Source organism: Polypterus senegalus, chromosome 4, assembly GCF_016835505.1.
Source record: "Polypterus senegalus isolate Bchr_013 chromosome 4, ASM1683550v1, whole genome shotgun sequence".
Taxonomy (NCBI): domain Eukaryota; kingdom Metazoa; phylum Chordata; class Cladistia; order Polypteriformes; family Polypteridae; genus Polypterus; species Polypterus senegalus.
This window is the reverse complement of record NC_053157.1, coordinates 186,856,580-186,872,114: the sequence shown is the minus strand read 5'-3', so window position 1 is coordinate 186,872,114 and position 15,535 is coordinate 186,856,580. Positions and strand designations below refer to the sequence as shown.

General features: G+C 35.9%; 1 protein-coding gene across 4 annotated transcripts in view; it reads right to left on the bottom strand.

The window, feature by feature from the left end:
- LOC120527867 (C-terminal binding protein 1) overlaps nt 1-15,535 on the bottom strand; it is a 443,475-nt gene that overhangs the window by 37,007 nt on the left and 390,933 nt on the right. For all 4 annotated transcript variants that reach the window (XM_039751777.1, XM_039751778.1, XM_039751779.1 and 1 more), the window contains one exon: nt 9,881-10,025. In XM_039751777.1, coding sequence (XP_039607711.1) covers nt 9,881-10,025 — 145 coding nt within the window. The remainder of the gene's footprint in view (nt 1-9,880; nt 10,026-15,535) is intronic.

Below are 15,535 nucleotides of genomic sequence, written 5' to 3'. Positions count from 1 at the left end.
ATGCATGCACCTACAGCCCCACCTGACTCCTTCCAGAATTTCTCATATTTGAATATTCAAATCAATATAAATAGCTCCTTCTGTTCAGTTTTTTGTTAAAATACAAAGGTAAAAGCACGTATAAAAAAGAATTTCACTGAATGCAAAGTGGAGGTCCTACTCAGTGTACTGGAGCCAATTTAGTGACTTAGGCAGTGATATGAGCAACAAAATAAAATTGATGGAATGGCACTCAAACGTTCAAGTTCAGAAAGTCGCACAGTGCCCAAAATAAAAAAGATGTCAAAATCAACGTGAAAAGGCGAGTGTCTGAGTGTCATACGGAAGCACATTAAGGGTTAATCAACTGGGCAAACAAACTGAGGAAGCATGTACCATAAATTAAAAGACCCATTGTCCGCAGAAATCCGCAAACCAGTGAAAAATCTGTGATATATATTTAGATATGCTTACATTTAAAATCCGCGATGGAGTGAAACCGCGAAAGTCGAAGCGCAATATAGCGAGGGATCACTGTACTAAGATGTATACTTGATATCCTTTTCATGATGAAATGCATTAAAGCACATATTAAACATGGGGGGCATGATGGTGCATGGGTAGAAATGAGCTGATGTCCCATCCAGGGATTGTTCCTGCCTCCAGCAAGATGCATGCTGTGGGCATGCGACCCTGGACGGAAAAAGTTATTGCAGAAGTACTGTCTCTGTCAAATGTACAAACCCCCAATTCCTGTCTTTCAGTTTTCTTTCTCTACGTAACCAATCACCACACAATAATCAACTATAACCTCAGAATGCAAGTCCTCAAAACTTTTAATGAACATCAAAAAATATTTGTTATATATGTTTAATTATTCAATCCATCCCTCTATAATTAGGGTCGTGCCAGTCCCAGCAAGCATAAAGCGCAAGGCAGGAAAAATCCCTGCATGGGATGCCAACTCATCTGTACTGTTGCTCCACTGTGTCCCATGTTTAATTATTAACAGTATACATTATTTAAATGAAGTTAACAATTTATCTGTAAAATATAATATAATACCTTAATGCATTCCATCATAAAAATGATATCAAATATACATTCTTGTATTCTAACAGCACACATCTCCAAGAGGATAACTCCTGGAAATCTAAATCAACTTAGAAGCCAGTCGTAATTTGCTGTAAATATAGATCTCTTCTATTGAATTGAACTGAATTCCTTCATTGTTATTGTATGGTACAATGAGATTCAATATGCAACTCCTCCATAAACTTATTTTCCTATAAAATGATAAATAATAATAATAATACAATAAAAAAACAAAGTAAGATAAGTACAGTATACATGTACAGGTAAAATTCTGTTACAACGAACTCCCAGGGATCTAAAAAAAAATTTCGTTGTAACAAAAATTTTGTTGTAATGAGATTCTGTATTTGTTACTATAGTGCTTTCTTTAACTTGTATCCAGGCGTTTGCAATCATTTCAATAAGAACAGCTCACTACTCAAGCTTCTATAGCGTTAATTTTAATCTCCTCCTGTCTACAAGTTATGCTGACGAGAATTTTTCTCAGCATTTCCTTACGATAATACACTTTCAGGGTGTGAATGATGCCCAAATTCAATGGCTGACGCGCTGCCGTGCAATTGGGTGGGAAGAATTAAACGCAAACATTATCTAAATGTGAAAGCATGTTGTGGGCAGCACAGTTATCAATTAGGAGCTGAATCATTATTTTTTCTTCATATTGTGAGGTTTCTGAACTCTTTTGAGACCCCAAAACTGAGCTGCAGCCACTGAACTAACTGCTCTGTGGATGATTCATTCAGGCATTTCAAGGTCTCTTGTGCACTTCGTTGTAATGAAAGTATCTGCTGAATGTACTTCGTAGTAATGAGATTTCTATAGACTTGTGTCATATGGGGAAGCTGTTGGGGCCATAAAAATACTTTGTTGTAATGAAAATTTTGTTGTAAAGATATTCGTTGTAATGGAATTTAACCTGTAGCGTAGATTGTGCATATGGTTTATAAATTAGCTCAGGTTGTGTAATATTTCAGTAGAAGTGCAAGTTTATAGTGAGGTAATTATAATATGTACAAACAGTTCTACCAGGAGGAGCTGATGGACTGTTGTTACAGAATGATTACAATCACGTGCCTTAAATTTGCAAATGATATGCAATTAATTTCATACAGCCCACATCATGGATGTGAATCTAAAAAAAGACAGGGAGACAACAGAAACAATAGCACTGCTTTGATGCTGGGTGCAGCCTGTTTGCTAAATCAAGCAGAAAACTACGTACTCATCGTGGGAGGCTGCAATGAAAATGTGTGCAGCTTTATTCTAAGTTTAGTTTTTATACATCTCAAAGTGAGTGTGTAAACAGGTGTATGCAACATTTTTGTGCATAGGCACCATTTATACTTGAGGCCCCAGGTTTGACTGAGGAGATCAGAGAACTAAAGGCATGGCTCAAATCTTGGTGTAGGATAGAGGGGTACATTTATATGGGACACTGGGACTCCTTTTGCAACAGATGGGACCCATTTTGCTGTAATGGCTTACATTTGAACAGAAGGGGTACTAATTTATTGGGAAGGTGCATAAATAGGCTGGTTAAGGATTGTTTAAACTAGGTGGGAAAGGGAGTTTAGGACAGGCCAGATTCAAAATTTTCCATAAATGGATGAAGAGTAGTGTAAAATCAAATACACATAGTAATTCAACTACTAGAACCAATTTTAAAATACTAGAATAGAATAAGTAAAACATTAAAAATAGTTTGCCTCAAAGCTAGGAGTATTAAGAATAAAATACATTTTCTGGAATTGTATGTTGCTGCATAAAACTTTGATATAACAGGAATTACAAACCCCTTGCTTAAAAAACTTGCGTCTGGAAATGAGTGTAGTATAGATGAGTACACAATGGGAAAACGAAAATGGGGGTCCCCATCATTGTGTAACAGTACCTAAATGTAAGGATTCTACAATTATATGGTGAACCACTGCTTAATGGGGATATTTGGATTTGAAAAAGGCTCAAGGCATTATTATTAGAAGCATGTTATAGGGCTGCTAATATAGACAATAGTTTAAATTAAGATCATTTAAATAATACTAAGAAGGCAAGTTTAGAGGGGAATACAGCCATGGGAGACTTTAATTACTCAAATAATAACGTAGCACAGGATGTTAAAGCACCAACGGGGGCCTAAATTTACTATTCTCTAATAATGAGGATAGAATTGTAGGTGTAAATGTGGTTGAACCATTAGGATCTAGTGACTAATAATATCACAGATTTCAGTGTTTTGGCAGAGTGCATATTCTTTATAAAAAAAATAAATAAAAAAAACTTTGGGCCAATGTAGCAAAACCTCAGTAACATAATTTGGGATTTTTTCTATGATTAGAGACAGTCAAGGAGATGTGGGGCAATAATGTAGGGCAAGTTCATCCAAAAATTTTGAAACAGTAAGAAATTAAGGAAATCTTAGAGGAGGACAAATGAGAAACCAAAAACCAAGTTATAAAAGAAAAAAAAAACAGCTGTAGAAGGCATAAAAGTATAGTAGCATTAATACGAACTGTAGGGCATACAAGGACAATGGTTAAAAAGAATATTAGGAAGGCTAAAAAGGAACTGGGAGGTAAAATTGAAGAAAAGGCAGAATTTGACTCAGAGAGCCTCTTTCAATATTTTAGCAGTAAAAGAACAGTCAAAGAGGAGGTAAAGAGTATTAGGAACTGTAAAGCTGAACTAGACTATATTGGCAGTGAAATAGCAAATGCTTTGAAGTTGCACTTTATTGATGTTTATATGTGTGAAGTAGTGGATAACTTCCCAAAAGTAACAGCAACTACTAAAGAAGGACTTAGCGACTTTATAATTATACAGGGAGAAGTACTCAAGATTGAATAGTCTGAAATCTAATATATCACCAGGACCACACAACATTGATCCTCAAATGCTTAAAGAAATTGGCGAGTATACATATAAACACTTGGTTACATATTTTTTGAAAATCTCTGCACACTGGGAAAATTCCTAAAGACTGGAGGCTAGCAAATATTATTCCATTCCAAGTACCTATAGGCTAGTAAGCTTAATGTGCATTATAGTTAAATTAATGAAAGCAATTATTAAAGAAAACATTTAGCAGCAAAGACATGGCAAGAACAGGCATTTTAGGAACAATCAGGGGATGATGTTCTATTAAATACAGTGAACGTTGCTGCCGAGGGCAACAGAAATGCAGGGATCTTCAATGCAGGAAGTGGAGCGGCGAACCTTAGTAGCAGCGTGTGACAAGTTTCATCTTGTTTGGCGCAGTCAATCGGTTGTGAGCTACTGCTGAGAGAAGGTGTGTTTTAAACTGCTCGCAAACAACGCATTAACATGAAATTTTATTTCAAACTGCAAAAAGTGCTAAAGAAACATATGAAATGTTAAAATTACGTTTATGGTGACACTGCTGTGACCATGAAGATGGTTAACAAGTGGTTCAAGGGATTTCATAATGGTTGTAAATCGGTTGAAGACGAGGAGAGACCGGGACGCCATTAAACATCAAAAACCCAAGAGAATGTTGAAAGAGTAAGCAAAAGGATTGGATCAAACAGGTGAATGACTTTTACAAAACTTTCTGAGGATCTGAACATCTCTTATGGTTTTGTTCAAAATATTTTAACAACAGATTTGAACATGAGGCAAGTGAGTGAAAAATTTGCTCCACGCATTTTGACGGATGAACAAAAGCAACAGCATTTGTCAACTTCATTGGAGCTGTGTGATCATGCTATTTCAAATTCTAGCTCCTTAAGAAATGTCATCACAAGAGATGAAACTAGGCTCTGAGGTTATGATCCTGAGACCAAGGTTCAGAGCTCTCAATGGATATCACCCAGATCTCCTCATGCAAAAAAAGTCAATCAAGATCAAGCATTAAAGTGATGATGAGTGTGTTTCTTGACCTTGATGGAATTGTGCAAGCTAAGAGCTCGTTTATATTTCACACTCAGAACGCGTACGCGCCCGCATCATGGCTGCCACGTGTTCCCAGCATTCATTTGATGCGTCCTCGGAAATTAACGCAACGTGTGCGCGAGTTGCAGTACCAGCAAAAAGTTGGGCTGGGGCGCAGTGTGCTAAAAGTTGGAATGTGACTCTCTGTTTACTGTCTACATGTGACAGAAAGCCGCTTTGCGGATCCTATGAGATCGGTGTGCGTGCTTCGATGTTTGATGAATGGTTCGATGTAGTGAAGCAAAATGCAAAAATTGCATATTCCCGATCGTAATGATACGATACATTTTAGAAGTCTCACATACCGTCTTCTGTGCCGTCTTTTTTTCTAGGGCTTCCTCCAGTCCTGACAGCAGCAGATCGCCAGCAATAGATCGCCACACTGAGCACATTAAATGTATGATATTCCAACTCTCTGCACATTTAGAATCCTTAGATTTATACTTGCTATCACTTTCATGATGAAATGCATCAAAGTATGTATGTTACATTTTACAGATAAATCAGTAGTTTCTTTTAAATAGTGAATACTTGTAATAATTACACACATGGGGGTGTCTAGCAGGGAGTCACGTTGCTGATATTCCCTGCCTGGAGTTTCCCTGCTGGGTTTCCTCAGTGTGCTCTGGTTTCCTTCCAAAGATATACAGATTTGGTTACACTAAAATGATGCTAGTGTATGTAAGTGCTTGTATTCACCTTGCGATGAGCTGATGCCTCGTCCAGGGATTGTTTCTGCCTCGTGCCCGATGCTAGCTGAAATGGACAAATCCATGGACTGATGGATTTAATCATTAAACATCCTTTTCAGAGATATTGCGGTAAGGTGTCATTGGAATTTAATGGGTGTTCCAGGCAATTCACAACACAACAAAGCCGAACCTGTTCTCACCATGATAATATCTCGCACTGCCACCTGGCGGATTCCTCCTGATTTATGTAAAATATGTGCGCAAGTATAAACAGTACAACGCTTGTGTAGCAGGAGCGTCCGCTACAGCATACATCGCTTGAAGTATAACCCCGGCCATAGTTAAATATTGTAAGGGCTTATTAGAGAGTTTAACAAACAATGTGCATAGAAAATGACCTGAAAAATGGGCAAACAATTTCCTCCTCCTTTATGACAATATTCTGTGTCACACATCACTTCTGGTATGGCAATTTCTCTCAAATAAAAACATCACGGTGTGTCCTCATCCACTTTATTCACTGGACACGGCATAGTGCGACTTCAGGCTTTTCCCCAAATTCAAAATGACCATGAAAGGTAAGCATTTTGAATTGATTCAGGACATTGAGGCTGCTACGACTGTGCAATTAAACATACTCACAAAAGAGGACTTCCAGAACTGCTTCAGAAAGTAACAAGAACAATAGGATAATTGTGTTCAAAGCTAGGGGAAATGTTTTGATGGGGATTAATGGTAATGTGTCTTTTACTGTAAAAAAACTTTTTTATTTAAACATTTACTGTATTTTTTATCACACCTCATACTTTGATTACATAATCTTATTTATAATACTCTAAATACAGTACTTTAAATTATCTTATTAAGAATATACCGTAAAAACAAGTGGTTAAGTTTGCAAATGGAACCAAATTAGGTAGAAGCAATTATTAAGGAAAAGATCAAGGAGCACATATGTAGAACAGGTAATGTACCAATTCTTTTTTTTATTGATTTATTTATTTATTAATTTATTAATTTTATTACAATCAATACATAGCAATCAAGTTTTTACAAAAAAAAAAAAGAATTATGTTAAGAACAGATCGATCCCCACCCTTGAGAGAGAGAGCAAGCCAAACGGTGTAAAATTTAAGGCTTGTAAAAATACCTAAATTAATAAATTTTCTGTGCTTTATAAACTTATTTTAAAATACTACTGATTAGATCCTGCCATGTTTTGAAAAAAGTCTGTACAGATCCTCTAACTGAGTATTTGATTTTTTCCAATTTTAAATAGTATAACATATCAGTTTCCCACTGACTTAAAAGAGGAGAGTTTGGGTTCTTCCAGTTTATCAGAATAAGTCTGCGTACCAACAGTGTAGTGAATGCAATCACAATTTGTTTGTCCTTCTCCACTTTAAGCCCCTCTGGAAGAACCCCAAACACAGCTGTTAATGGGTTAGGAGGGATTGTGAGTCCAAGGCTGTCTGACAGGTGATTAAAAATTTTTGTCCAGAATAATGTTAATTTGGTGCAGGCCCAGAACATGTGACCCAGTGAGGCTGGGGCTTGGTTGCAACGTTCGCAGGTTGGATCATGCCCTGGAAACATTTTGGAGAGTTTTAGTCGAGACAGATGTGCTCGATATATAATTTTGAGTTGTATAATTGTATGCTTTGCGCATATGGAGCTCGAGTGAATTCTTTGCATTGCTACTTTCCACTCCTTTTCTGATATATTAATTGAGAGGTCATTTTCCCAGTGTACTCTTGGATCTTTGAAAGGAAGGGATTGTAAAATGATTTTATATATTGTAGAGATGGAGTCTAATTCCTCAAAATTGAGCAATATTTTTTCCAGCGTGGATGAGGGTGCAAGATGAGGAAAATCTGGAAGGTTCTGTTTAACAAAGTTCCTGATTTGAAGATAGTATAAGAAATGTGTAGCTGGAATGTTAAATTTGGAATGTAATTGTTCATAGGATGCAAAGACGCTGTCTATATAAAGATCTCTAAGCAAGTTAATTCCAAATTTTTTCCAGATATTAAAAACTGCATATGTTTGTGAAGGTTGAAAGAGGTGGTTCTCTTGCAGGGGTGCCACAGAAAGAAGCTTCTCCGTCTTAAAATGCTTTCTACATTGGTGGTAATGTACCAATTCTAGTTGATGGATTTGGCCCAAATGTTAATACAGATCTACAATTTTGGTGTAACAACCACATGCCGAATTTCATGTTTACACACAAACACACACACAAATACACACAGATAACTCCAAAAAACTGTATTTTTGGACACGGGGAGGTCTATAACATCAAGATTCATCAAAATCTCAAGGTCAAATTTCTTCATTATTACTATACAATCTCTATACTTTGTATATGAGAAAGTAAAAATGATTTCTCTTTGTGTGAAGTGGCAGGTGAATTACTGTCAACAAAAAGCAGTCACCTGAGAAATAAACTGAAACGTTACTCACTCGTGATTTTTCTGTCCATATGGTAAAGGTTTTGTTGACCAGCACATTCTGATTTTGGCTGTATGAGTTACATCTTGATATATAACAAGCACAAAGAAAGGCTATTTTACACGCTTTATGCGCCTGTATTCAGCTTGCTCTGTCACCACAAATGCTGTGTGAACACCCGCCCTCCATCACCAGCCGCCATTCACTGGATAAATATATGTGGGCAGCTCATGGTGGATGACTTTCTTTTTTAGAGTTAAAAGTTACACGGGTTAAAGACTAACGGCAAGAATATTCATTCAAAAACGAAAACTAAAAATATTTGTAGCAAATTATTATTTTATTTCAGTTAGTCTTTCCAGCTACTTTAATAGTTTTGTTTAGTTTTAGTTTCTCATTTCAGTTTTGTGATTTTATTTCAGTTTACGAAAATGTTTTTTTAATAATAGTTTCAGTTTTGATTTTAGTTTTCATTAACTATAATAACCTTGACTCACACACATACCCAACTTCATTCATACCGGACAAACTTGCCAACTTGCCAGTTGCCAATTAACTCAAAAGGAATCCCAGTAGAAAAACAGACATGGGGAGTAAGAGTAAGCAGTATAGGCAAAACGTTCTATCATGGTATAGTTAAAAATTCCGATGGTTACCGTATAACATATCTGTATATACTCTTAGGACAGAAAAGTTATTTTTTAACAAATATACTATTAGCTGATTACATACACTGCCATGTGTCTTATCTGTCAAATGCTTAATGATCTGCTACTCAAACAAATATGACAGCAGGTATTCACCTCTTCCAAACCAATAAAAAGATGTTTTTTTCCCTCACTTTCACAGCACTGCCAGCTCTGCCAAATAAAGACAGCAAAACATACAGCCTCCTCCTGTCCCCCCATCTTGTTTAGATTGACTCACTAATCAGGTTGGACCACATAGTACTTTGGGTAATACTCCTTAAGAGGTAGCCCCACCTATTCCACACAGTTCATATACAAGTCCATACACAAAGGCATTACTATTAAAACACAAATGAATCATTCTATGTCAAATCAACCAATTTTCTAGAAATCCCACACACTTCGACCTCAAAAAATTCTGAAAAAATACTAGGTGTACCCATGTTATCCAGGAGACATCCTGTAAAATTATTTTGATGTAAGATCAACTCTTTCCAAGACACAGCCAATTTTGTGAAGGGAGGGGAGTGTATTTGACATGGCTTCATTTTTTTTATCAATTTCATAAAACCATATCTGAAGAACTAAAACACCTAGCGGGCTTTATAGGTATAGTATGTAACAAAAACAAAATGACAGTTTGTACTGGTGTTATGTTCTAGTAAATAAGAATTCAGTAAAACTGGTATCCTGTTTATCAAAAGGATCATCAATGGCTCTTTGATATAACCTGACTCAATGATAGTTTAAATTAAAAGACCAATGTACTTTCCCTGAATGCTTTCATTTCTTATCTTTGAATTTCCAGACACATGCCATTAAAGGATTAAAAACTAATTTATACTCAGTCCCAGCATACACAAGAATCATATAAACATTTCAACTTTTTAATGTTGCTTGATTTCTACACAGTACAAAATACAGTAGATAAAATAAATTAACTAAAAAATATATTATTTGATCTTCAAACTTACAACAAAAGTTTTAATTGTAAGTTGGTGAAATTCCAAAATATTTTATGCTTACCTAATTCTCCAGCTGACTTGATATCAATGTTATCGAACCCGCTGCCAATTCGGACTATTATTCTAAGTGCTTTGAATTTTTCCAAGTCTTCTCTCGTTAATGTGATGGTGTGATACATTAAAGCCCCCACTGCTTCGTTAAGTACCTGTTAAGAAAGAAATATATATTTTTCCTCCTTTACTGTTTTTGTAAACATGGGTTTCCATTGAAAACAAATACTTTAAATATATCCACTACATGAATTCACATGAGGAACACGGTCACATTGCATAATATTGAAAATATAATACAGCATACAGCCATTTTCACATTTCATCAAAAATCGGACACATTTTTCATTACAAAAAAAGAAAAGAACACATGTATAGTACCTATAAGATTATGGCCTGAAGAGTAAAGTGCATCAGAGACAGACAGCATAGTTATTTTAAATTAAAAATGCTAAATGCTTAAATGTTAAATTTTAAATATACTCACCAAAAAACTGATTACATAAAGTGTAAAATATTTCTAAGTTACTACTATTCTAGTCAATAGATTATGTGGTATGGTTTCTAACAAATCTTGATTTATATAAAGACCTAGTTTTGAAAGGTATGAAGTTTATGCCCACTTTCAACTAGACGTTATACCTGGAGCTATACCAAAGATACCTTTACATAAGCATCTTATTGTCTGTTTTCTTACAATATCCAAAATAACTCCTGAACTACTTTTAATTTATTTATTCTCTCATCCTTCAAGGGTAAGAACAAATTTCTTGCTTCTGGCTATGTAACTAATGAACAGTGAAGTATGTTATGAATGCAGCACTATTCTCTAGCATATTTTATTTCAGATTCTGCTGAACATTGTCTGAAAAGAGCTAAAGGAATATGGGCAGAATGTGAAATACTTTATACTGCATATAAAGTATAATTTTATTTCCCTTTAAATTAAATTAAAAATGGCATGTACTGGTCCACTCAGCTGTAATTTTTTTTCTGTATCTCTTAAGCATAAAAGTGTTCACGCATGGTAATACAGTATATGCCTGCAAGTACAATGTACAGACTGAGTAATCCTAATCTGAAATTCCAAAATTTGAAACTTTCTGTGCCAACATGGAGCTAAACGTGGAAAATTACACACCTCATCTCAATTTCACATGTGAAGTTCTGATAATATGGGTATTCTGCCGATGCTTCTTCTTCTTTCGGCTGCTATCGTTAGGGGTTGCCACAGGGGATCACCTTCTTCCATATATTTCTGTCCTCTGCATCTTGTTCTGTTACACCCATCACCTGCATGTCCTCTTTCACCACATTCATAAACCTCCTCTTAGGCCTTCCTCTTTTCCTCTTGTCTGGCAGCTCTATCCTTAGCATCCTTCTCCATATATACTCAGCATCTCTCCTCTGCACATGACCAAACTAATGCAATCTTGTCTCTCTGACTTTGTCTCCAAACCATCCAACTTGAGCTGACCCTCTAATGTACTCATTTCTAATCCTGTCCATCCTTGTCACACCCAGTGCAAATCTTAGCAACTCTGCTACCTCCAGCTGTGTCTCCTACTTTCTGGTCAGTGCCACCGTCTCCAACCCATATAACATAGCTGGTCTCACTACCATCCGGCAGACCTTCCCTTTCACTCTTGCTGATGATACTGTGCAAAAACTTTGTTTCATGCACACAATAATTAGAAGTATTGTATAAAATTACCTTCATTCTACATGTATAAGGTGAATATGAAACCTAAATACATTTTATGTTAACGTTTGGATCCCATCCCTAAGATATCTCATTATGTTGTTGGGCAAAGTGAGCATTGCCCATTCTTCTAGGCTTTAGTGACACATAGGGTTTGTTGAGAGTAGATTTAGAACACATCCAGCTAAAATTACCCCCACTTGCATTACAAAGTAAGTGACTGAACTCCATCTTGTACAAGGATCTGCCTGTACTTCATCAGGTATAAGGAATATCAGGTATATCTTTGCAGAGGGCTCTTTGCAAAAACATTTTGAGGCAAAAGGCGCAAAATGGATTCAAGCAAGAAAAAAGAGTTGTACATCAATGAATGACAACTCTGATGGACAGAAGAAAACACCTATGAGTAGACACTGATTTTTTTGCTGGAAGTGACATTAATCCAGTCTGGAGTTATTCTTCTCCTTAAAACTCACCATACCATCCTGAAGATGCTCTTTGGTTCTCTTGGGTGAATCTCTTTCAAAGGAGCTCTGAGAAAACTCTCAGGGGTTTCCTTGTAGCATTCTGCAAGGATCATTCCTGAGCATACTCTCCAATAATGACTGAAAATTTCTGAAATAACCTCTCTCTCTGAAACTAAAAGATGATGAGCTGCTCTTTCTCTCATTGCAGAGCTGAAACTGATAACCTTTTCCTCTTTGTGGACCAGAAAGCTGAGATCCAGTCTGCCACACCAAAACTGCATTACAGTAGCTGAGAAACAGCCATCAATTCAATAATTCTCCACTTGAACTAGGAGCAGTGACAAAGCAATAACTCCACACGAAATCGGACCTCATGTTTAAAGCCTTGGAATTATAAAATTATTTATGTTTGTGCCAAGATAAATCAGAACTCTATAATATGTTTGTCTGTCTTATCCGTGTCCTGTCTTATATGTCAAAATATATACAGGTATATGAAGTTATCATATTTCTATAATCCATGTGTTTATCAGTAAATTGTATTACTGTTTCTTAAAATGAACCTGGTTCATTTAACCTGATATAAAGTCTAAAGGCCTGAGATCTGCCTCCTGTAACAGAGAAGTGTAAGGTAAATAAACAAGGAGCCTTTCTGGGAACTGAAATCAATCACCAGTGTTTTTGAAGGCAAGACCAACAATTAATTATCCAAGTTATTCTCCTTCCCATCTTACTATAACTCTTCCTGGGTGGGCAAGTTAAATGTAATTTTGATTTCCTACAATGTTATATGTAAATATTCTAAACTCCAAAAATATCCAAGATAATTCTGGTCCCAGGCATTTTGTATTATAGATGCTCAACCTGTACTATGATTTAACACTGCAATGTCTTAAGGAAAAAAGGTTTATTACTAACAACTGACTCCCATTGATGATGATTATATGCTCACAGTGTGAATGATATGACTTGATGTGATCACAGACTGCACAAGCATAGGTTACTTTAAGTGCTCAGTTACATACTAATCTAAACAGTCACCGCTTTAAAGAATAACAAACAAAAGTAACATGATTAATCAAAAAATAAATCTTTTAACTCATAATCTTCTACAAAATCATGTGTGTGACTAATTAACTCTATTGTTACTATTTTCCCAAATTTTGCTTTTCAAAACATTCCCATCTTTCCTCAGATCTTCACAGTTCAGTCTCTGACAGCTGTGATATTTCTTTAGTACTCACGACTCACTAATCAAACAATGTAACCACATGGACTCTAAATTTTCAGTGTAAACACTATGAATATTATAGTTACCGTTTACTCACTACTGTTCTGCAAATATAACATCTACTTTTACAAAGCATATTAGTTACTGAGCGTTTGCCATTAAATAAGGGAGATTTAATGCTTCCATATGCAATCAACCACTTTATTATTAGCAAATCAAGAAGTTGTTAAGAGGTAGCAGTGACTGTTAATTTACCATGTAGTGTAAACCCTTGATATAATAGATGTCAAATATTACTAACACAACATGATAATGGTATTTTTGACACAAACAGGATGTATCGGCAGGAAATTGTTTAAAAGCCTGAACTAAGCTGGAAGACAAGCTTTAAATCAGCTGCCAATAATAAATTGGTTTGGTGGAAGTTTGGAAGAGTAGTAGTGAAGCTTGCATACCAATCAGGAAAACTGCCTGCTATTGGCTCGTTTCCAGATCACAATCAATTTAATTCACCAGTACTGAATGTACAGGAATTTAAATTGGTAGATTTTGAAATGCTTATAACAGATAACAAACAATATCATATACAAATAACAGAAACTGCATAAGTTACAAAACAAAAACTTCAAAAAAAGTTGCAGAATATTACAATAATAAAGGAGATGTACAAATGATGATGTGCAAGTGAAATTTGTATAGAGTTGTATAGTGTGTATAGATGTGCATATACCCTGTACATACAAACACCCTCATTCAGTATATGACAGAACACATTAATATACAAAGAAGACATGCTAAGTCACTGGTTTGAGAGGGCTATGGCTCAGGGAAAGAAAATATTGAGGTGTATGTTAGTTTTAATTGACCTGAAACATTTACTATAGAGGAAGTGATGAGCTGGGTAAGATAAGTCTGTGGTGATCCTTATGACATGGATAGTGACATGAGATGTATATAGGTTTGCCACAGATGGAAAACCACAGCCAATCATTTTGTCAGCAGAAGCATGCTATAATTTAGATTTGGAGTGTGCCATACCTGAACCAAACCAGACAACAATGAAGAATGTGATTATACATTAAATTATGTCTTTGTAAATTTGAACTAGGATTGGCTGCAAAATATTTAATATCTTTAGTTGGTGTAAGAAGAACAATCACTGCTGTGCATTTTTATTGATGAAAGTGGTACTCGTGTCACAGCTGAGAGTGTTTGTGATAGTTATACCCAATAATTTGAAGGATTCCACCATACTGACAGCAGAATCATTAATTTCTAGTGGGAAAGGTTGTAACTGCTGTTTGTGAAAGTCTATGACCATTTCCACTGTCTTGGTGGTATGGAGCATTTGGTTGTTGGAAGCACAGCAAGAAACAATTCAAGACACCTTTTTTCTATAAGATGTTTCATTGCCATTAGAATTAGACCAATAATAGTAGTGTCATTACCGAATTTAAATAATCTTAACTGAAGGATCAGTAGACCTGTAGTCATTTGTGTACAAGGAGTAAAGTAGGGGGGAAAGTACACAACCTTGTGGAGCACCTGTACTAATTATAGAGACAGTCTGAGAGGTGGGAGCCCACACAAACGTACTGTTTCAGGTTTATCAGAAAACTGTAAGTCCATTTACAGATGGAAGGATTCAGTTCAGTCTGTATAAGTTTAGTTAACAACAGCTCAGGGACAATGGTGTTAAAAGTTGAACTGAAGTCAAACTGTATTCTGGCACAACTTCCTTAACAATCCAGATGCTCCAGCACAAAGTGAAGGCCCAAGTTGATGGCACTGCCCTCAGATCTATTTCCTCGATATGCAAAGTGAAGAGGGTAGATATCAGTAAAGTAACAGACTTCAGATGTATTAGAACAAAGTATTCAAATATTTTCTTTAAAACTGATGTAAGAGCAATAGGTCTGTAATCATTGAGGCAGCTTATTTTATCACTTTTGGGAACAGTAACAATAACAGAAAATTTAAAGCAATCTGGTACGGTGCATTATACAAGAGACAGGTTAAAAATGTCTCTGAAGAGATGAACAAGCTGCTTAGCACAGTGTTTGATTGTTGCAGGTGAGACAGAATCTGGACCGGCTGACTTCTATGTTGCAAACAGTTTCCAGACATTGTATTTCATATGATGGAAAAGGAAGAAGAGTGGATAGGCTTTTGTGAAGAAGTGGCTGGTAGTAAAACCATTTCAATGCTAAAGGAGCAGAGGGGATGAAAGTATTCAGCATCTTGTTTACAATCTATAAAATTTCT